General features: G+C 44.1%; 1 protein-coding gene across 1 annotated transcript in view; it reads right to left on the bottom strand.

Annotated features, from left to right (window-relative positions):
* GAB2 (GRB2 associated binding protein 2) overlaps positions 1-22871 on the bottom strand; it is a 150414-nt gene that overhangs the window by 14975 nt on the left and 112568 nt on the right. Inside the window, exon 3 of the mRNA XM_072969113.1 lies at positions 4944-5187. Coding sequence (XP_072825214.1) covers positions 4944-5187 — 244 coding nt within the window. The remainder of the gene's footprint in view (positions 1-4943; positions 5188-22871) is intronic.

Genomic DNA, 22871 nt, shown 5'->3' with positions numbered 1-22871 from the left:
AGAAATCTGAACCCTTGTGTACTGTTGTAAAATGGTGTGACCACTATGGAAAACAGTATGGAAATTCTTCCAAAAAATGACAATAGAATTACCATATGATCCAGCAATTCCACTTGGAGGTATATACCCCAAATTATTGAAAGAAGTCTTGAAGGGTATTTATAAATCCATGTTCACAGCAGCATTGTAACACAACATTATTAAGCCAAAAGGCAGAAGCAACCCACATGTCTACCAATGGATGAGTAGATAAACCAAATATGGAAAATATATGTAATGAAATATTTATTCCTCCTTAAAAAGGAAGGAAATTCTGACACATACTGCAACACAGATGAACCTTGAGGGCCTTATGCTAAGGGAAATAAGCCAGTTATGAAAAGATAAGTACTATATGATTCCACTTGGAGAAGCCAAATTCATACAGATAAAAAGTAGAATGAAGGTTGTCAGGGGCTATGGGGAAGGTGAAGTGGGGAGTTGTTTAAGAGTGGAGAGTTTAAATTTTGAGAGATGAAAAGGGTCCTGGAGATTAGTCGCATAGCAATGTGAAAGCACTTAACACTACTGAACACTTAAAAATAGTTAAGGAAGGGAGGGTAGAGCTGAAGTGGTAGAGGGCACGCTTAGCATACACAAGGTCCTGGGTTCAATCCCCAGTACCTCCTCTAATAATAAATAAATGAGTAAACCTAATTACTTTCCCCCTAAAAAAAAGTATTTAAAAAAATGGTTAAGAGGGTGCATTTTATGTTATGTGTATTTTAACCACAATTTTTTTCCCAAAGGGCAAAAATCATTCAGGGGAAGAAAGACATATTATATACTGGAGAATAAGAATAAAAAGAACAGCTGAAATTTCATCAGAAACAATGAAGTTCAGAAGACATTAGAATGACATCCTTTAGAATGCCAGAATTAAAAAAAATCATTCTGGAATTTTATACCCAACACAAATATTGCTAAAAATAAAGGTGAAATAAAGATATTTCCAGATAAATGAAGGTTGGGAAAATAAGTCACCAGGGGAGTCACATGGCAAGAAATGGTAGAGGATGCTCCTCAGGCTGGAGAGAAATAAAACTAGGTAAAAAACCCCACCAGACAATGCGTCACATTTGCTTTCAATACTCAAATATAATTTAAAGACCGTAGGGGGAGGAAATGGTCTTTTACAATCACGTAGACATTGGCTACTTCTGCTGCTCTTCCTTCATTCCTGATCTTAGGTTCCTTCTGGCACTACGCTGCTTTAACGTAATCGTTTCTTTAAATGAGATTTCCTGGACTTTCTCTTATTTCTCTCTCATCTAAGAATGTCTTACTTTTGTTTTCATTCCTGAATGAATGCTTTTCCAGAATACAGACTTCTGGGTTGATTAGAGTTTTTCTTTCCCCTAAGTTCAAGTGTGTTTCCCTTTATTACATGGAACATTGTTACAACGTGGGCTTTTAAGCCTGTGTGTGGTAGTTCCAGCACCAGTTATATTGAGGCCAGCAAGGGGGAGCACTTGCTGTATGCTGAGAGATTCCGCATTGCACCTTGGATGTTGTGATACTATGCTGTATAGACTGGGTTCTGTTAGCATCCTCTGGGGAATACTGATGTTTCTGTTTTTGCAGGCAATCAAAATGGCTGGGTGCAGCCTGTAAGTTCTGTTCCTCCTTCTGTGTGTGGTGGTTTAAAAATCTCAGTTTAGTTCATAAAGTTCTTGTTAGGCTGGTTTGAGTCTGTCCCATACGAGGATAGCTCAGGGTGAGCCTGAGACTTGCATGGTTTTATATCCAGAATTATAAAAGGTTTTCTCCAGCTCCCTCCACTGTGGGATACTGCACTCCTTTCTAGCCCCAAACAGCTCCTTTTCTGGATCCTTTAACCAGAAAGATTAGGTTTCTATCCCTAAATAGGCGGTCTGCCCCACTGTGCTGCTCTGTGATGGAGCCCACCCTCAGGACAAATCCACCAGTGACACAAAATTCACCTCTGTAAGAAACTCGCTTCTCCAAGCTCTCCTCCCCACCAAAATCTGTTTTCTTTCATTTACTTATGGAGTCTCTGGGTAACTGTATTTTGCCCAGAGATTATAGTTGTGATTAGTGGGAGGGACAGGCTGCAGTGCCTTCTGCCGCCATAGAGGAACTGCAACTCCTAAGTTCTTTTTCAAAGTTTCTATCTCTTTCCTAAATTTCACCATCTCTTTACTCATTATTCAGCCTGTCCTCCTACAGATGAAAGCAATTAACACAATTATTTTAAAGTCTGTCTGCTAGTGCCAAAACCAGATTATTTTAGTCTGTTTCTATGACCTGAGTTTTCTCGATTATGGGTCAACTTTTACAATTTGGGGGGGCTGTCCAGTAATTTCTCATTGCATACCGAACGTTTAGGATGCCATAAGATTTCCTTCTAAGGAAAAGCCACATAAACTGAATCTCACTCAGTGTAGGTCCCTTCTTTTATGAGTCAAATCTTGACTGCTTTTTGATTGTTCTTTAATACCTTCAAAGAGTTTTTTTTTTTTTCAACACTTTCTCCAGAGTTTCTAACGGTTACGTAACCGTCACAGCATGTTTAGTGTCATGCGTGCTGCTCCACTACTACTGGAAACTATGTAGTTCTTTTAGGTTGAAGAAAGGTTTCCTTCCCAGCCTCCAACACTGCTTGGAATTCTACAAACACTGTTTGAACTTAACTATTTTTTAAAACTCTCCCTGAGATCCTGCTCATCACCCTCTTGCTCCCACGCCCACACCAGCAAAAACAAAGACAGAGAGAAAGGCACAGCTTGATCGGGGGCCTCGCAGTAAAGCTGCTCCCCCAGCTGCAGGGGGCGTCCCATCTCCTCTACTGCGGTATCTCTCCATAACACAGAGCTGTTCACATATCCATTATGCACCTACTGTGTGCCCTGAGTCCTGTCTTCAAAGCACAGTCATGTAGTAATATAAAAACCCATAATACGAGGTGGAAAATTCCAAGGGCTGTGAGAGAGAATCAAAAACTGCTCTGGGAATTCAGAGAAAGCATGAATTCCAGTCAGGAAGATTAAGAGAGGTTTTACAGAGGGGGTGAGGGTGCAGAGAGCCAGGGTGTGGGCCCTAGCTGCTCATTCAAGCAGAGACATTCATATACTTGTTCTCTGTTGTTTAGCAGCATCATGGGACTGGAGGTGGTAGAAGTTGCTAATATTACATAAAGCCTTCTCCATAAAGTGCGATGTGCAGATAGTCTGCACTGGTGTCATCTGCAGTTTTGCAAAACGACAGGGTCTCAGGACCCACCCCTGGCCCACTGACTGAGGATCAGCATTTCGATGAGATCCTGCACTGTTCCACACACGCGGTAACGTGTGAGAGGCACTAGCGCAGAGGGTTTCTCACTAGAATTATGACTGTAAGAACTCACACCCTCTACTCCCAGGGAACCCTGTGTGTTGCAGAAGGGGACGGGGCACAGGCGAGCAACCGGCAGGATGTCCTGAGCACCTCCTGCTGGTGCCTTATGTGTGTTTTCTCATTTTCTGCTCATGAGTAAGCCTTGGAATTAATTATTCCCGTTCTGCAGATAAGAACATGGAAGGTCAAGAGGGTCAAGTAAGTGGCCCAAGGTCACGGACAAGTGGTGGCACCTGATTTTGAACCCATATCTGACCGACTCCAGAGCCTGTGAAATGCTTTTCATTCTACTGCACTGTCTCTGGTCTGTGGCTCAGGAGAAGCAGGTGCCTGTGTTAGTTCTGCCACTAACTCCCTTGATGGAGGCTGACTGAACTCGTGAAAGTTCACAAACAAATGAATCATGCTGCTTCAGGAAAGGGCATTTGAGGCAGCCTTAAAACAGAGCATTGGGAGGCTCTGTTGTGTGGGAAGAGCTCAGAAAACCGGAACCAGAATAGCACAGGGTAGAGAAAGAGTACAGGACCAGAAAGGAGAAACCTGGGCTCGAGTCCTACCTCTGTCATTCGTTAGCTGTCTCAGTTTCTTCATCTGTGAAATGGAGATAAATGATCGACCCAGGCGGTCTCTCAGTGTGTGTGACTGGTTTACGTGAGATCACACATGAAAATCTTCTCTGGTGTGATAAATTAATGCACCCAGTTCTCTAACTGCCTTAATTTTCATAACACAAACTAGATATTTTTAAATTAATTAATTAAGGAGCATGATTTGTAATCTGCTGGTCCTGATAGCAACTGGAAGCCAGCTCTGGCAAAGCCCACCAGCTCTGCACTTTGGTGTATCCAAAGGAAGGGAATAAAGGGTAGTAAGTGTATAGGCCTGTACCTGTGAGAGAACCAGTGGTATCAGAAAAACCCAAACCATTATTCTCGAGCAGGAAGTCCTTGCTCCAGAACTTTCTGTGACGATGAAAATGTTTCCTATCTCTATGACCGAGTTTGGTAGCTTCTAGCCATGTGTGGCTACTGAGCACTTGAAATACGGCTAGTGCAACTGAGGAACTTAATTTTCAATTTTATTTAATTTTAATTGATTCAAATTTAAATAGCCACATTTGAAGAGTGGCTGTCATGTGTGACAGCGCAGATCTAGAACAAAAGTGAGATACGGATTTATCCAACAATGTTAAGGTTTTATAGCCATCCTCTGAGGGCCAACAAGTGCACTGACTTTGATTTTGTCAATTCTGAAACCCTAGCCCCTAATGCCTTTTTTTCCAAATTAAACAAAACATTTCTATAGCATGATTTTTGATAGCAGGAGGTTTCTCTGGAGTCCAACTATCACTGTACAGCAACCTAGATGACACCAATAAAATGTAAAGGTTACCAAAGCAAACACAGTGATGTTTTGTTTAATAATTATGTATTTGCTCACCTGGAAAAGATTTACTAGCTTTCTCCCATGTCTTTAAAATGACAAAGCAGAGACTGAAAAGTACTGGGCCCTGTGCATGGTCACTCAGCCGACGCCCGCTCACCTACCTTGCATTTTCTGCTCTTCGGCTTATGCACTGGTGCAAGTAGAGGTACTCCTGAGGTGCACTGGTGGACAAGGCGGGCTGCATGTGGTTTGACGCCGGGGGTTCGAAGGTGAACAAGGTTGGCTGGCTGGAGTGCGATGGAGCTGAGGACTTCCGTTCTCGGAGAAGGTGCTGACTGGAGCTGCTGAGCTCAGCTGGAGAAGAGCGGGGGCCGTGACCGGCAGAGGAAATGTTTCTCAGGGAGTCTGTGGAAAGGAGAAAGAGCCCTGTGAATGAAAAAGGAAGGGAAGGTGTCCTCATCCCAAACTAGGCTGTCAGAAGACGAGGAAATACTAAGAGCAGAGGCAGTGGTCCAGCAGCAGCATCCTCCTCCTCACACACCTCCTCCCCCTCTGCCCCCACCCCCAGGGAGCAGGGCTGCGGCGCCAGGCTCTGGACCTGCCCTGCTCCTGGAGTTGCCTGCAGGCCACTCCCCATCACAGCCTGGGCAGTAGCTGTCCCGCTTCCAGGAGGTGTGGCCACCTATGGTGCAGGAGTGCGACTCTAGCCCTCGAGCAAGGCCAGCTCTGGGGCAGTTAGCACCACTGCCTTCCTTCTCTTTGGTGGCTCCTGCTGTCATCACCTCCCTCAAAGCTTTGTTGAATGAAGCTCTGCTTCCTGAAGACGTCTCTGAGGCCCTGGACCGTGAGTCACTGTACTAATGGTAAAAGCACAAATATATTTGGAGCTATCCCTTAAGACTGGTCCCAGCTCCTCCTGCCTGCCCTTCCAAGTCCTCCGAGGACGATGTTCCCCAACTCACCACTCTCTACTGGTCTTTTCCTCTCTTAATTCGTATCTTAAACTCACGTCTGTTGTGTTAGAAAGGAAGCAAGATATTAAAGACAGATAATAATTTAGAGTGCTACGCCCCAAGCCAAGGGCATTATTCATTTGGCTGGCTCTCTAGGCTTAGTCCAAATTCCTTAGCATAACTTACAAGGCCCTTCTCAGTCTGACCTATTTCCTGCTTTCCTCCTCCCGGACCCCAGGCACATGGAAGCTTCATCAGCCTATGAATACACCAGCCCCTTTTATGATTCTGTTTTGGCTTATGCTGCTCCTTCCGCCTGGATTTCACTTCTACTCCTCTGGCACTCATACGCAGACTTTAAGACCCTACACAGATATCATAATATCATATTCTCTCTGAAACCTTCCTGGACGTGGTCATTCTTCTGGGTGCCAACAGCACGTGGCCCATGAGTCACCATATCCACTGTCACCCTGCTTCCCTGCCTGGCCCCCGGGCTTCTAAGAACAGTGACTGACAATATTACGTCGAGTGCCCTAGCATTTACCCAGGGTCACAGGTACACAGAAAGTCCTGAGTCTGTCTTTGCAGAATAAGCAAAAACATTGATTCAGCACACAATAATTCCAATAGCAAAACTTTTTGTTCAAAAGAAAGGTTTACAGATGTAATTTCTGGCGATGTGATAGCTAGTGGGGGACAATGTTAGCGGTGGTGATGGTGGCTTTCTACAGTTATTCAAAGCATTTCATAGGGGATATAGTTCTGTTTCCACTCCCTGTTAGCTGACCTATTTTGGTACCCTTCTCACGGCCCTGGGCAGAATCACCAGCTCATTAATGCTCCACAGCATTAACGACTTTCCAGTCCCTTCTGATGCTGGGCAGGACAATTTCTGCCAGGTACAACAGAAAAAGCCATGGGCCTCTGGGGAAAAACTGTTCCACTGACAGCGGTATTGACCTCCAAAATGAGTCCCCATTGCAGGTCCCATAGTGGACTTGATGTTTGTTAACAGAATCGATGGCTTCACTACTCCATTAGACTTGCAAGATGAACTCTCTAATGGCAGAGGAGAGAGGGTTCACGCTAGGGGATGGAGAAGCCACGGCGCCAGGGATGAACGCAAGCTGCTTCCTGAGAAGACATAAGGAAGGTGCAAAGGGTTTGCAGCCTCTGGTGAAATTCTACGTTGTCCTTGGTCTTGTAGACTCCTCTTCTGCCACCCAGCCCTTGGATGGAGCGTCCTTCAGGGTTCTGCCCCAGACCTTCCTACGACTTCACTCTCACTCTGGGGAATTTCCGGGGGTATCCTGTCCACTCTCACGGCTTCCATTACCGCCTATGTGATAACAACTCGCAAATCTTAATCTCCAGCTCAGTTCTCCCTCCTGGGCTCCCGGCTGTGAACCCCTCCGTCTGCTGGGCGTCTCCATCCAGCTGTCCAACAAGCAGGTCAAACTCAACAATCTAAATGGAACTCCCACTCTCCCTGCATCCCCTCCCTCAGTGAAGCCCTCCAACTGGTTCTCCAAGCCAGAAACCCAGGCATCATCCAGGGCTCTCCCCTGCTTCTCAACAACCATGTCCTGTCGTGATGTCACTGCCCTGCCTGAAATTCTTCAGTGGATCTTTGTTATCCTCAGGATGACTTACAAAGCTCTCTCTTTTAAAAACCATTTTCCCATTTTTTTTCTTCAACTTTTTTTTCCTCACCAGTACTTCCTTGTGTTTCAGACAGAATTTCAAGAAAATACCAACCTCTTTCTCATCTTCCATACATTAGGCTATAAATTCAGTAAGGACAGAGATATTATTTCTTTTGGGAAAGTTTATCCCCAGCATCAAGCCCAGTGGGTGACAAAACTCCATGAAAATGTGTTGATGAAACACACATAGCACACAGAAGAACGTCTACTCCCTCAGTAACACTCACTGACTACTCATTCCCTTCAGAATGAGGTGCAGGTTCCCCAGTCTGACAAGCACCGTCATTTGGTCACAACCTACGTATCCTGCCTTGTCACCCAATCTATCCTTCACATGCCCTATGTTGAGAGCTTGGGTGTGGGTCTCCATAAAGGAAGAGTGACCCATCCTCAGCTCTGGGGCCCTCTGCCTCCAGCTCAGGCTAGGGAACCTGATCTGTGACCCGGTCTGTTTACTCACAGAGCTGGAGAAATCATTTCACCTGAGTCTCAGTTTCCTTATTTACAAATTGACAGCTGGTAGGTAGAAGGATGACATGCATCAGGGGTCGAGAAAACACTGCATGTTACAGGTACTCAAAATGTGTTCTAGTCCCTGCCATATTTCCGGTGCCTAGAACAGCCCCAGTACATAGCAGGTATTCATAGTGTTGAATGAATAAAATAATTTCCACTGGCACAAAAATCCACATCTGGTTGTTTCTTGTGGTCAAAATCAGAGAAGGTTTTCAAGGTCTGTTAAAAAGATGAAGTAAGGGTTAGGAGGAGCTGGACCCACAGACACTTGGAATTCCACTCCTCTGACATAAAGCCATGTCTGTGAAACCAGTCAGTTCCATAATGACCTGCAGTCCCAGAAAAGTTCTTTCAGGGGTGTTTTAGCACTCAACTTTGCCCAAGTCCTACATCAGCTTGTAACTTTAAAAGATTTCTACCTGAATCCATATGATTACTCCTTGGTGCATTTACTGTGTTGAAAAGAGTCCCCCTAAACCTCATGGCACCTCAGATTGTGACCTTATTTGAAAACCAGGTCTTTGCATATATAATTAGCTTAAATGAGGTCTATTGGAGTAGCATGGGCCCTAATCCAATGACTGGTGTCCTTATAAGAAGAGAAAACAGAGGCACACAGGGAGAACATGATGGGATGACAGAGGTAGAAACTGGATAAACAAAATGTGGTATATCCATACAAGGGAATATTATTCAGCCATATAAATGAATGAAATACTAATACATGCTACAGCATGGATGAATCTTCAAAATACTACGCTAAGTGAAAAAAGCTAGTGATAAAAGAACACAGATGACATGATTTTATTTATGTGAAACGTCTAGGACAGGAAAATCCGTAAAGACAGAAAGTAGACTAGGGGTTGCCTCAGGGGGTGGGGGAGCAGGAATGGAAAGTGACTCTTAATGAGTATGGTGATTCGCTTTGGGGTGATGAAAATTTTCTAAAATTAGATTGTGGTGATGGTTGCACAACCCTGGGAAATACTAAAACTATGGAAATGTATCTTAAATGGGTGAGTCTCATGGTATGGGAAATACATCTCAATAAATTTATGAAGACACATGGTCTGACAGTTCCTCAAAAAGTTAAACACAGAGTCACCATATGACCCAGCAACTCCACTTGTAGGTATATACCCAGGAAAAGTGAAAACATATATCCACATAAAACTTACATGCGAATGTTCACAGCAGCATTACTTAGAATAGCCAAAAGTGGAAACAACTCAAGTGCTTATAAGCTGATCAATAAATAAACAAAATGTAGCTTACTGTATAATGGGACACTATTCAGCAATAAAAAGAATAAAGTACAAATACATCTTACAACATGAATGAACCTTGAAAGATTTACGTTACGTGAAAAGAAGCTGGACTCCATTTATGAAACGTCTAGAACTGGTAAATACACAGAGACAGAAAGCAGATTAGCGGTTGCTTAAGCCTGGGGTGAGAATGGGGAGTGGGAAGTGACTGCTAAAGTGTATGAGGCTTCTTTCTGGGGTCATAAAATGTTCCTAATTTAGAATGTGATGCTGGTTGCATAGTTCTGTGAATATACAAAAAAACACTGATACATGGTATGTGAATTACACACGCGTGCGTGCGCATGCATGCATATGCCCTCTGCAAAGTATGAAGTGCAGAGTATCCACAAGAGGTTAACAGTGGTCCAATTACATAACATGTGACCTTTAGTATTTCTTTACTTCCTCTATGATGAGAAAATTGAATCCTTGGTAAATACCAAGCCCTTCTTTACTGAAGTTTACTGAATAAGAGACATTCTCCACTTCCTATCTTCAGTTCCCTATATCTCCTCCAAACCCACTCTTCAGGGTTTCATCCCATAATCACAGCAAGGCAGTGGGAAGTTCAGCTAAACAAAAAAGCAAGAACTCATGGTTTGGGGTGAAAAGACTCAAGCAGCCTGAAGTTCCGCCTCACAGCGAGTGGGTCTCAAGCACATGACAGGAGTCAGGAGCCCGGGGATCCTGTGTGATCACAGATGGGTCTCTCTCTGAGCTTTTGTTCCCTACCTGTCCAGTTGGTAGGGCAACCCCTAGCCTGCCTATCTGTCTCACTGGGCTGCTGGGAAGGGTGAAAGAGATAAAACTGTGAAAACAAATCCATGCACTCATATAAAATGTTCACAGGATTTGTTTTTATTGCCTGGGTACCTCTTGAGGGAAGGAAAGAATAGTAAAGATAAAGGAAAACGTTAAACAATAAGTGGCGGGGCTGCTCGGGCATGTGGCTGTGAGGCCGCAGTAATGATGTCTTGGGTCATTAGGAAGGTCAGTTACACAGCAAGGAGAAAACGGACATTTCCAGACTTCTGGCCTGAGCTTCGGTCTCCAAGTCTAGACGAAAGATAATGCCAGAAAATGCCTGAGTCAATTTGTTTTCTTTTAAACAAAGTTTTATTTTTTTTCCTCTTCTTCCTGGCTTCTTTTTAGGGCCCTACAAAATCACTCCCCTTCCTTTCCACAATCACCCCTGGGAAGCCTGCCCAGCATACAAACACTCCTCCCACCTCCTTGCAAAACTCTAGAACAGGAAAACTCTGAAGGATTTCAGTGGAGGAGCCCAGCCCAGCCCAGCCCAGCCGTCCACTGGCTGGTGATAACAGGGGCAGGAAAGGGGCGGTTGGCGGGAGTTTCTGGAAAAGGTGACTGGCCAAAGAATGACTGGTTCCCTTATCTCAATGCCCTTTCAGTCTTTAGCCTTTCCCCATCAGTTCCCCACCCCAAGCCTCAGTGGGTCTCAGAACCCAGAAAGGGTAGACTAAAGCCCAGGCTGGACTCAAAGCCTGGCCCTGCTAACTCCTAGCTCTGGCCTTGGACAGGTTACATAAACCTTTGGGATCCTCTCCTTTTCTACAGGGAAAAGACAGACTTTGCAGGTCTCCTTCGAGGGGCTGGAGATCATGTAGGTAAAGCATTTAGCACAGTATCCCACCATTCTTATTGCTGCCAGTCCTAGAGTACACCTGGAACTGGGGAGACCTTGAAATGAGCCAGGAGGCATGGAGGTGCTTTCTAAGCTACTGTGGATGCTTGGAAGGTAATTGTGGTCACTGTTATAGTCACAGCTGTACCCTGGACAGATGTTATATGTGGAACTAATAAGACTACGATAATCACAGCTGCCATTCACTAAGCACGTCCTGTGCGTCTCTAGTCTACCCCACAACGTAGGTGTTATTACCTCCACTGGCTTGTTTGTTTGTTTGTTTTGCCCTTCTGTTTTTTGGAAGGGTGGAGAAACTGAAGCTCAGAGAAGTTAACAAGGACCTCTGGGGTCACACAGCTAGAAGGTGGCATAGCTTAGATCTGAAAGAGATCTCACTGTCTTCAAAGACAATTCTTCTCACTCATGTAGAGAAGAGAGTCCCCATGAAACCCCTATGAGGTAAATATTAGTTTTAGGAGGCAGAGTCAAGTAACAGCATGAGGGGCCAGGCCCAGCTCTGACGCCAACTGGCTGAGTGACCTTCGACACGCCATTTCACCTTTCTAGGCCCTGTTTTCTCTGTTTATAAAAAGAAGAACTCGGATTAGATCAGGGATACACATCAAAGTCATCTCTGGGAAACTCAGAGCTGCTCCATGTAAAACCTAATAAGTTATATTTACACAGAGATTTAGATTCAGATCCACTGGTTTGGTCTCTAACAGGGGTAGAAGGATTAGGGTCAACTGAAAAATCAAGGGCAAAGCAAGCTCAAAAGCCAAATGAAAGAACAGATTCTTCCAAAAATATTTCTTTTTATCATTAAGATTCTGCACTGGAAACCATCCATGTTCTTCCTGGCCCTCCGTGTCATTTGTCCTCGGCCAACTCCAAAGGAATGGAGAGCAACAGAATGGGCCTGACGTGGCTCAGAAACATGGGAGTCCAGGTCCCGAAGCTGCTTATCGCAGGGCCTTGGGCAAAACTTCGAATCTCTCTGCACCTCATCTCCCACGTTGTCAAATGCCAAAGAGAACACCCAGTTTACAGGGCTCTTTCCAGGATTCCATGAGATGAACTATGGGTAAACAGTAACCGTTAAATACTACGTAAATGGTTGTTGGCTCGATACGTGTTACATTCTATCATTTATTCCTAGAAGAGGAATGGTGGTAAAAATCTGAGGGTCTACTGGGGAGAAGATGACTGATGGAAGAATTCTGAAAACAATGGCATAGGGTTCTACGGGGTGAGTGGTTCCCTGGAGAAAGCAAATTGAAAAACCAGAGTCAGACGGGTGGAGACTTCTAAAAACAAAAGCAGGCTGACAGGTGCTGATGGCTGGATCAACAGATCAAAGTCATTTTAACTCACAATCACAAGACTGAAATTATTTAAGAAGGAATAATCCTCAAAGTCCTTTGGTGCACCCATCATAATTAGAGAAGTTATTCATAAATTTAAGGCTAAATACAAAATGTCTTTACTCTTCACAATAACTCACATAATATGGCAACCAGAAGGGACCTCAGACTCCAATCACTCATTTATTACCACCACCCTCCCTACTCATCCCAAATCTCTTTTTTACAGTCGGCAAAACTGTGAGGCTACTTGTCCAAGGCCACATAGTGGGTCAGATGCGAACTATAGAATTAAAATTCAGATCTCCTAGTCCAGGAGTCCTTCCACTGTACCAGTAGAAAGCTGTATCAATGTGAATGAGGATGCATTCTCTATAATGGGAAGTGGGGGACAATCAAGTCGGGAGATCTGATCACCAGGACACTGGCCAGTGGGACAGCTACTTTGTCATGAATTTATAGTGTTACTCACATTTGCATGGTAAGTAAACATTTGCTGGATCAAACTTCTAAAGACTAATATAAACAATTCCCCAAGTTCAAGAATATAAGTCTTCTGGTGTTTATAAAAACTGTAAAGCAGAGGAAGAAAAAAGGGGAGGCCGAGACAGGCGGTAACATGAGACTTTGCGAGACCTTTCAGTGACCATGCATGCCCACCCCACTTCCGAGGCAGGATCTAGGAAGGACACCATCTCAGAGATCTGAAAGCCGAGTCAGAGCGCCCTGACCTTGACGCATAGACTCGGTGTACATTAGCAGAAATCGACCCGGTGGAGGGCGCAGGGGAAAGAGAGTGAGTGGCAGAGCTCAGAGGCATGTCGCGCAGTCTCTGGTCACACATTCTTGCATAACCTTCTTTGCCCTGGGGCGTCTCATTTCAGAGATGGGAAACTGAAGCCCACAGCAAATGCCATGTTTTCCATAAGGTCTCTGGTGAGAACCTATCACACCTTCCGCTACACCTTTAACAGTACTTTATTCTGCTGTTTATTTCATGTTGGGAATTCACCAGTCTCTCATACAAAACTAGACAGTGTGCTATTAGAAGTCAGGACCTAGACCAGCTCTGTTTCTCTGACGGTTTATAACACGATGCTCTGTGCCTACTAAATGCACAGATTAGAAGAAGGTGTCAGCAAACACACCAAAGCAGTTAAGTTTTGTCGGAATCTTTCCCCTTTGGGTCAGAAGAATGAATGAAGAGCTCCAGGATCTAAATGTAAACTGCTGTTCGGGGTGGACGGAGCTGTTATCTCTTAGCCAGGCTGTCTGAGCTGTGTATGTTCCTGCTTTTGGACAGCTGGGTCTATATTTAGCCGTGGATGCACTGTCCGGCTCATGTCGGAGAGATCAGGTTACGAGCTGTGTTCTCACCTTATCTGCCACACTGACGGCACATCTCAGTTGTGACAGGCCTTACTCCTGCTGCTTTGAGTGGGGCTTCGGTTGGCTGGTTGTCCCCCTCAAAGAGTCCATTTGTATTTGGAATGAAGCACACTTGCTTACTCAGGGTCATGAGTCCTGCCTGGGCACTGTGCTAGGAGCTGCTGGCTCATCAAAAACAGTAGATCTTGTCCTTGCTCTATGAGCTTATACTACAGTTGGAAAGAGCGAATTTATAGTCGGGGCAGCCCTTCTCTCTTCCCCAGAGGGACTCTGGGAGCCCATTGGTGTTCCCATGGGAATCAACCCATCTAAGGACACTGTCAGTTCACACGTCAATGATTCGCACTTGACTCTTCTGACCTTTCCACAAAAAAATTGAAAATCTATCACTGTATTTTTAAGCTGACCAACTTCATAAGAGGTAAGCTTCCCCCTCCCTTTACAGTGACTTTCACTAAGAGACGACTCAGAGACAACTCGGAGTGTCAGACATTACAATGACGGGAGTTTATTAAGAGTCATTAGCAGCGGCAATAATCACAGGAACAATACCTGAACCTGCTCTGGTGTGGACTGTGAGGCTGGGATTCTGAGCGCTCCAGCCTGGGTAAGGAATGATGAGATCTGCAGCATTATCTGCCACAGAACTGTGGCTTTGGGAGAGGCAGTGCGGTTTAGGGAAAGGAACATGGATTCTGAAATCTGAATCTCAGCTGTGGAACCTAGCGATGATACCTGAAGCTGAGTACTAATTTGTAAAATCTGTATAAATAGCCACCTGCAGGGTTGTCTCAGAGAGTCAAGAAATTCCACAGTGCCTGTACATCAGGGCTCTGCAAAGGGAACTTCTCCCTCAGCATCCCATCATGGGAGGTAACCTGGTGAGGGAGATCTTAAACTGTGTTCACAGACTTTCAAGTTTTGATCAGAGGCAGGACTGGTACCAGAGGATGCAAATGGACTCGACTGGCCTTAGACTGGTGAGTACAGGACTGCAGAGCAGAGAGCCTGGCAGGACCCAGCTTCTGGCTGGCAGCTCCTTCTCAGCCACAGCCTCCAGTCCTGGCTCACAACAACCTGGCTTCATAGCTTCCCTACTCATCTTCCAGCCTTGTGTCTTGATGCCTCAGCAACCCTAGGTTTTTTCCACTGGGGTCCAAAAGGGAGGGCTGTCTCTTTAACACCCCTAGAAAAGCCAGCACACTAGACCATAAGTTCATGTATCTGAGTAGGCTTGCCAAGGTGTATTATTACACTAGAACAGGGGTTGGCAAACTATGGACCATAAGTCAAATCTGGTCCACCACCTGTTTTTGTACATAAAGTTTTACTGGAACATCACTACACCTATTCATTTACATGCTGTTTATGGCTGCTACTATGCTACAAGGGTGAAGTCGACTACTTGTGACAGGGAACATACGGGTGGTAAAGCCTAGAATATTGCCTATCTGGCCCTTTACATAGCAACTGTGAGAGGCCCTAGACTAGAAGGTCTCCTTCTGGTTTGTACAATCATGTCCTCTTTCAGAATATTAGCATCTAATTTAAGTTCATCACTAAGGAGACAAAAGTAAGCTGAAACCAAGACCAATGAATCCCAAACTTGTGCTTTGGAATAATCAAGAAGAGGAATCACAAGAAAAGCCAGAGCCCATGAGCATTATTGTAAGGAATCATATTCATTTCCTCTTAGTACTCCTTGGGCTCAACAACGTGCTAGCTGCTGGTCACTGCACAGAATCAAAAGGTGCAGGAGGAAAACATGATTGACTTGTACTGACAGGCTTGGGAGAAAACACCAGATTGTTATTTCTGATCCCTAACCATTTCTCCTTCTTCCATGTCATGGAGGCACAGATGTCACTTTCCATATCGAGATCTCGCAGTTTTCGTTAAACCGATTCCTAAGTATTTTTGATGCTATTGTAAAAGGAACTTTAAAAAATTATTACAACTTTGACGTCTCTAACCGCTCTGAAAAGTTGGCCTACTCATTTAACATGTGAAGAGACTAAGACTCAGAGAAATAAAATGACTTACTCAGTGTTACAGAGCTCTTAGGAAATGCCCAAACCAGGGCTCAAACCCAGGTCTTCTCCACACCAAGCTGAGAGCGCATTCTATGACTTAGCTCTTTGTGAGGGTAGAGGAGCAACATATACAGTACAAGTCCTACACAAACATCTAGTGGAATTGAAAACAGACAACTATTTAAATATGACCAGTAAAGAAACCAAGGCCCAGAGAGGCCTTTCCTGATCCCCTGACCTAACTGCTTTCTGGTCATTCCTTACCAGACTACTTTGTATTCTGTCTTCTTTTCATCAAAGCACTTACTGCTACTATTTAAACCTTTTGCCTTTGATCTGCCTCTTCCCACCTGACTATGAGCTCCTTTAAGTATCTGAACCCCATGTGTTCTGTTCATCATTGATGCTTCAGTGTGGTGGCTGTAAAAACACACCTCTCAGATCTCCTGATGTGGGTTGCTCAGTGTGACTGACTGCCCCAGCTGCTGAACTTCCTCATCCCTCAGCTCCACATGGGCTGTTCTCATCCGGTGACAATGAGCGGAGGACTAACACAGGCCTGTTCCTATGCGACACAGGACTCCTTCAGTTGGAGACCTTGGCTCGAGAACTTCCACGGACCTGGATGAAACTGTCTTAGAACTGCATGGCAAGTATAGCCTTCCTTCCTTCTCTCCATCACTGGCGTCAAACCTGCATCCCACTGAGGGCTCTCCCCTCTTCTCCAGCTCAGTTCCACTATCCTTCATAGGTGTCTCACCCAATAAATCTCTTGCTCATCTAAATGCATCTTGACAGCTGCTTCTCAGAGAACCTTAACTAATGTACCCAGCATCTAAAACAGGGCTTGATGAACAAAAGGCTGGCCCAGGTTCATCCTGCAAGTAAACCACAGACCCAGAATCAGAACTCAGGTCCCTGGTTCCCCAGGCCAAAACCTTTTCCACTTAGATCACCAATCATCCAAGAATTGTTTTTGGTGCCTTTGTCCAAAGGGCCACTGCTCTGATGAATTTGAGGGGAAAATGTATCCACCGATAGTCCAATTCCATAGCTGCCCTCTCAGCTCTGTTTATATGTATTGGACTCTAGTGGGCATGAAAACATCTGTCTTAGATTCAGAGAAAACTGAAGCTATGGTTTAGGTCAATCAAGAAAAGCTAGCTTGGGTTGAAATTAAAAGCAGCAAGAACTCTATGTGATGTCCTCTTAAAGAAATAGAGGGAGAGCAGCTACAATGGCAAAGTCAGACAAGGTCATCACAGAAGAGCAGAGACAGCAGTGACTCTTCTCCAGGTCTTTGTGCACGTGCTCAAGACCCTGTACAGGTATCATGACAGCATGAAGCAAGGAATTATAGCTAGAATTTCAGGGTATGGCTTAATAGTTAAGAACATGGATTCTGGAGCCAGACTGTCTGGGTTTAAATCCCAGCTCCTTTACTTTCTAGTATATGAACTAGGGAAAGTTACTGAACCTCTCTGTGCCTCAGTTTCCTCATCTGTGAACTGGGAATAATAATAGGTATCTGCCTCATAAGATTAAATGAGCTAAAATCTATGCAATGCTTAGAACACTGCTTTATATATGGCAAACTCTATGTAAATATTAGCTTCCATTAGTAGTAGTAGTACATTTAAAGAGACACCTTTGTTTTTGAGCATCTCAATAACTTAAGTATAATACATCTCAAATCAGAAAAGTCAGCAAGGTTTATCTCATAAACATATTAATCACACACATGAAGCATGTTTTTGAGTTCAGGCAAAACAGAGATCGTGTTATTTAGGATGTTTCAGTTTTGAGGAGATAAGAATAGCATGGTACACACACTCAAAGGGCCGTCATGAAGATGACAGAGGAGGCTGCAACAGCTTATTGGCCATACATTCAACGGGCATTTAGTGTATGCTTATCATGTTCCAAATGCTATACTATATACCTTGTAAGGGTTCTTATATAATCTATATAATAACCTTGTGAAGAATGTCGTTTCTATTTTACTGATGCAGAAATTGAGGCTCAGAAGAGTATATTAACTTACTCAAGACCAAGTTAAGATTGAACTCGTCAGTGTTGTGCATTCATGTTATTAACATGATTCCAAGACCTGACCTGTGCTCTCTGATTTTGACACTAAATTAACCTTCTGAACCAGTATGTATGAATGGATATATATTGTATACGTGTGTGTGTGCGCGCGCGCACGCACATACTTGATAAATCAAGCATAAAACGATGTCCTTACTGACATCACCTGGAATACTAGCCAAAAGTCAAGAAACCTGGGTTTCAAGTCTGGCCTCGCCAGTTAGCTGTATGACCTCGAGCTCCCCTCTCTTGACGTATGGACACTTTGTCACTTGAGGAGTTTGGAACTAAACACTCTCTCAGGACCCTTCAAGATCTCATATTCTAGAATCTTCTCAGCCTATGAAATCTACTCCCTTCTCTGTCTTGGCTGCATGTTTGGCTATTATGATTCACCAGCCATGAAGAATTCATTCACTGACCTCATCCACAGAAGGAGTGAGGAGGTGGAGAATAAAAGCAAACAATAAAGCAATTACAGATACAGAAAATGAAGTTTAGGACATCGGCATACCCAGCCACTTCAGAACAGTGAGAACACCATCCATTTTGAGGTTTTCTTTGCTTTGTTGTTGTTGTTGTATTTTATACCATTGTTTCAATAGATGGAATTTTAGACCCTATGTCCTGCTAATAAGGTTAGAATGTTTTTGAAGCCTTTATCCCCCACCTCAACAGTGAATTTCTCAAAACAACAATATTTGGAAATAAGCTTGAATTTTTTTAAACTGTAATTTTGTATAACTATTTACAAAGATATAACCAAACACTGTAACTAAATCATTCATTTGAATCATCACTGGGCAGCTACTATGTGTCTCCACCAATGTGGTGACAGAAGATGAAAGGGTCATGCTCTCATCCTCAGGTCTCTCACACATGTCCCCTTGTTTCCAAACTTCATGCTCTAGCCTCAATGAACTATTTCCAGTTCCTTAAGCTTCTGGGAACTTAAATAGAAGCCCATGGAGAAAGCAAGAGAAATCTGAATTTTGAGGTGATGCGTGTGTTAATTAACCTGATTGTGATAATCATTTCACAATGTATGCACATATCAAATCATTGTGATGTACACTTCAAATATATATATAGTTTTGTCAATTACACTTCTATAGAGCAGGGCAAAAATAAGTATCTAGTATATTTAGTTCCATTTATGTAAAATTAAAAAAAGAGAGAAATCTGAACTAACTGAGAAAACCCTGTAATGATATAAGTTTTATACTACATTGATTAAAACTTCAATTTCTATCACTAGCCAGATGGGGGCTTGATACTGAAATTAAAATCAGAAATCTGAACTAACTGAGAAAACCCTGTAATGATATAAGCTTTATACTACATTGATTAAAACTTCAATTTCTATCACTAGCCAGATGGGGGGGGCTTGATATTGAAATTAAAATCAGAAAAAAAAAATTTTTTTTTTCACACGAGGTTAACCTTAATTATTTTTATCAGCTAACTATATCTTGGCACCGTATCATAGTTCAGTTAAAAGCAGGTAAGTCTAGGTGAAAACTGAGAGGAGACAGGCAGTCACTTAGAAGGGTTCCAGGGGTACTTTGGCAGACAGAACACAAACTGGAGGACTTGACAGAGCTCATAAAGTCACCATGAGCAGAGTCATGGCTCAGGCTCTTCTCTGGCATGTGTCCCTAGGACAGGACCTGGCAAAAACAGGTATTCAGTGTGCTGAATGAGTGAACACAGAAGCAGAAACTGGGCATCACCCAGAAATGTGGGCAGTGTAGTCCACAAGGAAGAGGAAGCATGTTTAGGGAAAGCAGAAGCAGATTTTCTTCAGAAATTCAGGCAGACAGACCACTTGTAACCCAGAAGTCAGCCACTGGGCAGTGGGGCTGCAGCCACTGGCTCTTAAGGAGTAGGTAGGTAAGCCTGTGGTCTCTGAGAGGGACTAAATAAAAGCAGGATAGGGTCCAGGCCTAGGTGGAATTCGAGACAACAGTCAAGTTAACAGGGAAATGACTCAAGGATAGGAAAAGTAGGCAAAGTCCCAGGGCTGACCGTAGTTTGCACACAAGATGAGGGTGAGAACTGAGTAAAAAGGATGAAGGATCCCAGAGCTGGGGTGCGTGGTGGGCCTGAACTCAGAGGTAGAGTCTGAAGGCCTCTGGCCACAGAAGAGGCTGGCGATCTGGTGACCATGAAACCAACACAACCTCTAGATCAGTTTCCCAGACTTTTCCATTTTATGGATGAGTGAAAACACTGCCTCTTTATTTCTACACTTTTAAAAACTGACACACAGGGCTCATAATTAATTGTGTCAAATATGGAAAAAACTATTATTTACTATGACTGTGATTTCATACACACACACAGACACTTTAACAAACGTGCATACCCATACACAGAGAATCTCTGAATAAAGAGGTTTAGTATCTGACTACACTTAACTTTATGAAAACTGACATCTTCCTCATGTTTTTCAATTTTGTTGTGGACCAAGGAAATTTTTCATAGCTCAGCACTGGTCTGTGGACCTCTGTTTTGAAACATCTGCGGCAGACCAATATTTTCACACTGTGATCCAGCTTTCCCAGGCCACCACGGGGGAGAAGGAGGGGCAGGCCACCTGGGTCCAGCTCCAGCTTGCAGCGCCTAACTCCCTCTCCTGCAATATTCAAAGCAGCTCCTTCTCACCTGTTTGATACATTGTGTTCCATGAAAGATTTAGTTAACAAGCAATGCAAAACCAGAAAAGTTTGAAAATCACTGGTCCCCAAACTTCTAGTTTACTGTTGAAGAAACCAAGATCTACACACTGAATCAGTAACAAAGCTGAAATGAAAACCCAGGACTTTGACCCTCAGTTCAGATCCTAGAGAAAGATGACCATACCCACTGATTTTTGCAGAGTTCAAAATCCTATGCAGAGCTGGACAAAACTAGATGTGTAATCATAACCAAGATCTTCTGGGGTCCCAGGTGGCCTTACCACTAAATTTAAAGCCCTAATTCTACTTGTAGCCAAAAATTAGAGTTCTATTGGGCTTTGGAATCTGGTCTGGGATCAATCCAACAATGATTTACAACCTTCCTTCACTAGAGATAAGCAGAAGTACTCAAAGACCAAAAAAGGGGGAACATCTCAAGAGACGTTTGGGAGCTTTCCAGAGCTTCTGGTGTTGAGGAGTTGGGATAAGATGCTCTCATTTCTAACAGTCTGTGGGTTTGGCAGGTAACCCTAGACTCAATCTATGTTGGCTGGCTGGGGTGGTGAGGGGGAGTGTCTGGTATACAAGGGAAAGCAGGAAGAAGGATCAGGGCTTAGAACAAAGAGAAAAGGGTCAGGTTTCTCCCTGTCTCCCTTTCCTCCTCCAGAGGGTCTGGACTTTGCTGCAGGTCAGGGCTGGAGCCTGTTTCAGGACAATGTAAAAGTGTCTGTGGGGATTTTATGGAGTTCATGTCCCAACTCAAAGCCTACTCTCAGGGCGACCAGACCCAGCTGCAGACAAAAAACAAAAAACAAACAAACAAAAGATTGGGGAGGAAGGTCTGATATTTCAGGGTTATTTAGAATAACTTTTTTTTTAAAGGCATGAGGATTTCAGATCTGGCTGGAAACTGGTCTGGATGTTTATTTTCCTCATTGTCTCAGTGGAAAAAAAGGGTGGGTGATTCAGACAGCAGCCTCCGCCTCTGGGCTGGGGCCTGGGTCAGTCTCCACTCTGTTCTCTGCTCCTCAAGGGACCTGTGTCAGCCTGGAGAGAAGCTGCCTATCACCTCCCACACTGGCTCTAAGCTTCCAACAGGGGTCCCCCAGAAGAGCTGAGAGATTTGAGTTTAGTTTGGAAAAACAGCAACAACAAAACGCCAAAAAGCAAAAGGTAGGGGAGAGAACAAGGGAGGAAAAGGTCCTCCTAGGAGTGAGAGAGAAAAAGGGTGAGGTCTATGAGAAAGGCCTCTTTCCTCCCCACCCTCCTGCACTCCCGGCTGCTCCCCGGCTCTCCCACTCACTGCGTCAAGGGGAGAAGGACCAAGGTCACCAGAAGGCATCTGGGTGGACTGCCTGGCTCCACTGCAGCCCTCCCTGTTGTTGAAAGTCCAGCTAGAATACGGGGTCCTGACCTTTAAGGCACTAGTCACTCTCTCTGGAGAGGAAGGAGCTGTTTGAAGGCCCTGATAACATTCCTCCCCTGGAGGCTGAAGATTTCCCCAAATGCATTCCCATGGGTATCATCAGATCCCAGAGAGGACCCAGGACCTAAAAGAATTCTGCTGTTGAGTTACTGGGGAAATTCACAGACAATTAGAAGTTTAAATATTTACCAAATGTTTTAAGTGGGGAGGGGGCAGTCTCACCCAGAATTTTAGTAGAGAAAAGGTGGGGAACAGATAAAGAACAGTTGGTTGGAACTCTGGGGAGTCTACTTGCTATAGAGTTAGTCATGCGACTACTGTGAAGTTCCTGCCAGGGAGTTCAAGAAGGGAAAAAGCTACAGTGATAGACAGGATATGGAAGAGGCTCTGGCCTTACTTCAAAATCTTTAAGAGTTACAAATGGGGCTCTGGTGACCTCAACTCCCTGAGCTCTAGGTCACAGGAGTTTGTTGGCTACTCTGAGATGGATCACGTTATCTTGCTAATTTAGCCCTTGAAGATTAATATGAATGTATAGACAGCACTTCACTTTCCAAACGTTTTGTTCTCAGTGATTTATCAGCTACTTGCTTCTCCTTGCTGGCTATTTCGTGATTTATAAGCAGCCATGGTAAACAGGTCTGTGAAAAAGGGTTCGGATAAATGAGAAGGGGTTAAAGCACACAGCCTTTGCATGGAGTGGAAAGCCTTGCGTTCTCCATCTGGCTACACTGCTTTCTGGCTTTGTCCGCCTGTAAACCTTAGCTTCTTTCCTGGTGCAATAGGAATAGTGTGAGCAGCCCTGCCTATCTTGTTTTGTTTGTTTCTTTATACTCAAAGGAGACTGCACAAGTGTTTCTGTAGTCTGCAAAGTCTTTAAAAACACCATATACTTATATCATATCCTGTTCATCTTGACCCATGGATATAAAAATCACCATTTTCACCACAAGCACTACACAAAACGCA

The sequence above is a fragment of the Vicugna pacos genome, chromosome 10 (assembly GCF_048564905.1).
Source record: "Vicugna pacos chromosome 10, VicPac4, whole genome shotgun sequence".
NCBI lineage: Eukaryota > Metazoa > Chordata > Mammalia > Artiodactyla > Camelidae > Vicugna > Vicugna pacos.
This window is presented reverse-complemented; position numbering and strand designations above follow the sequence as displayed.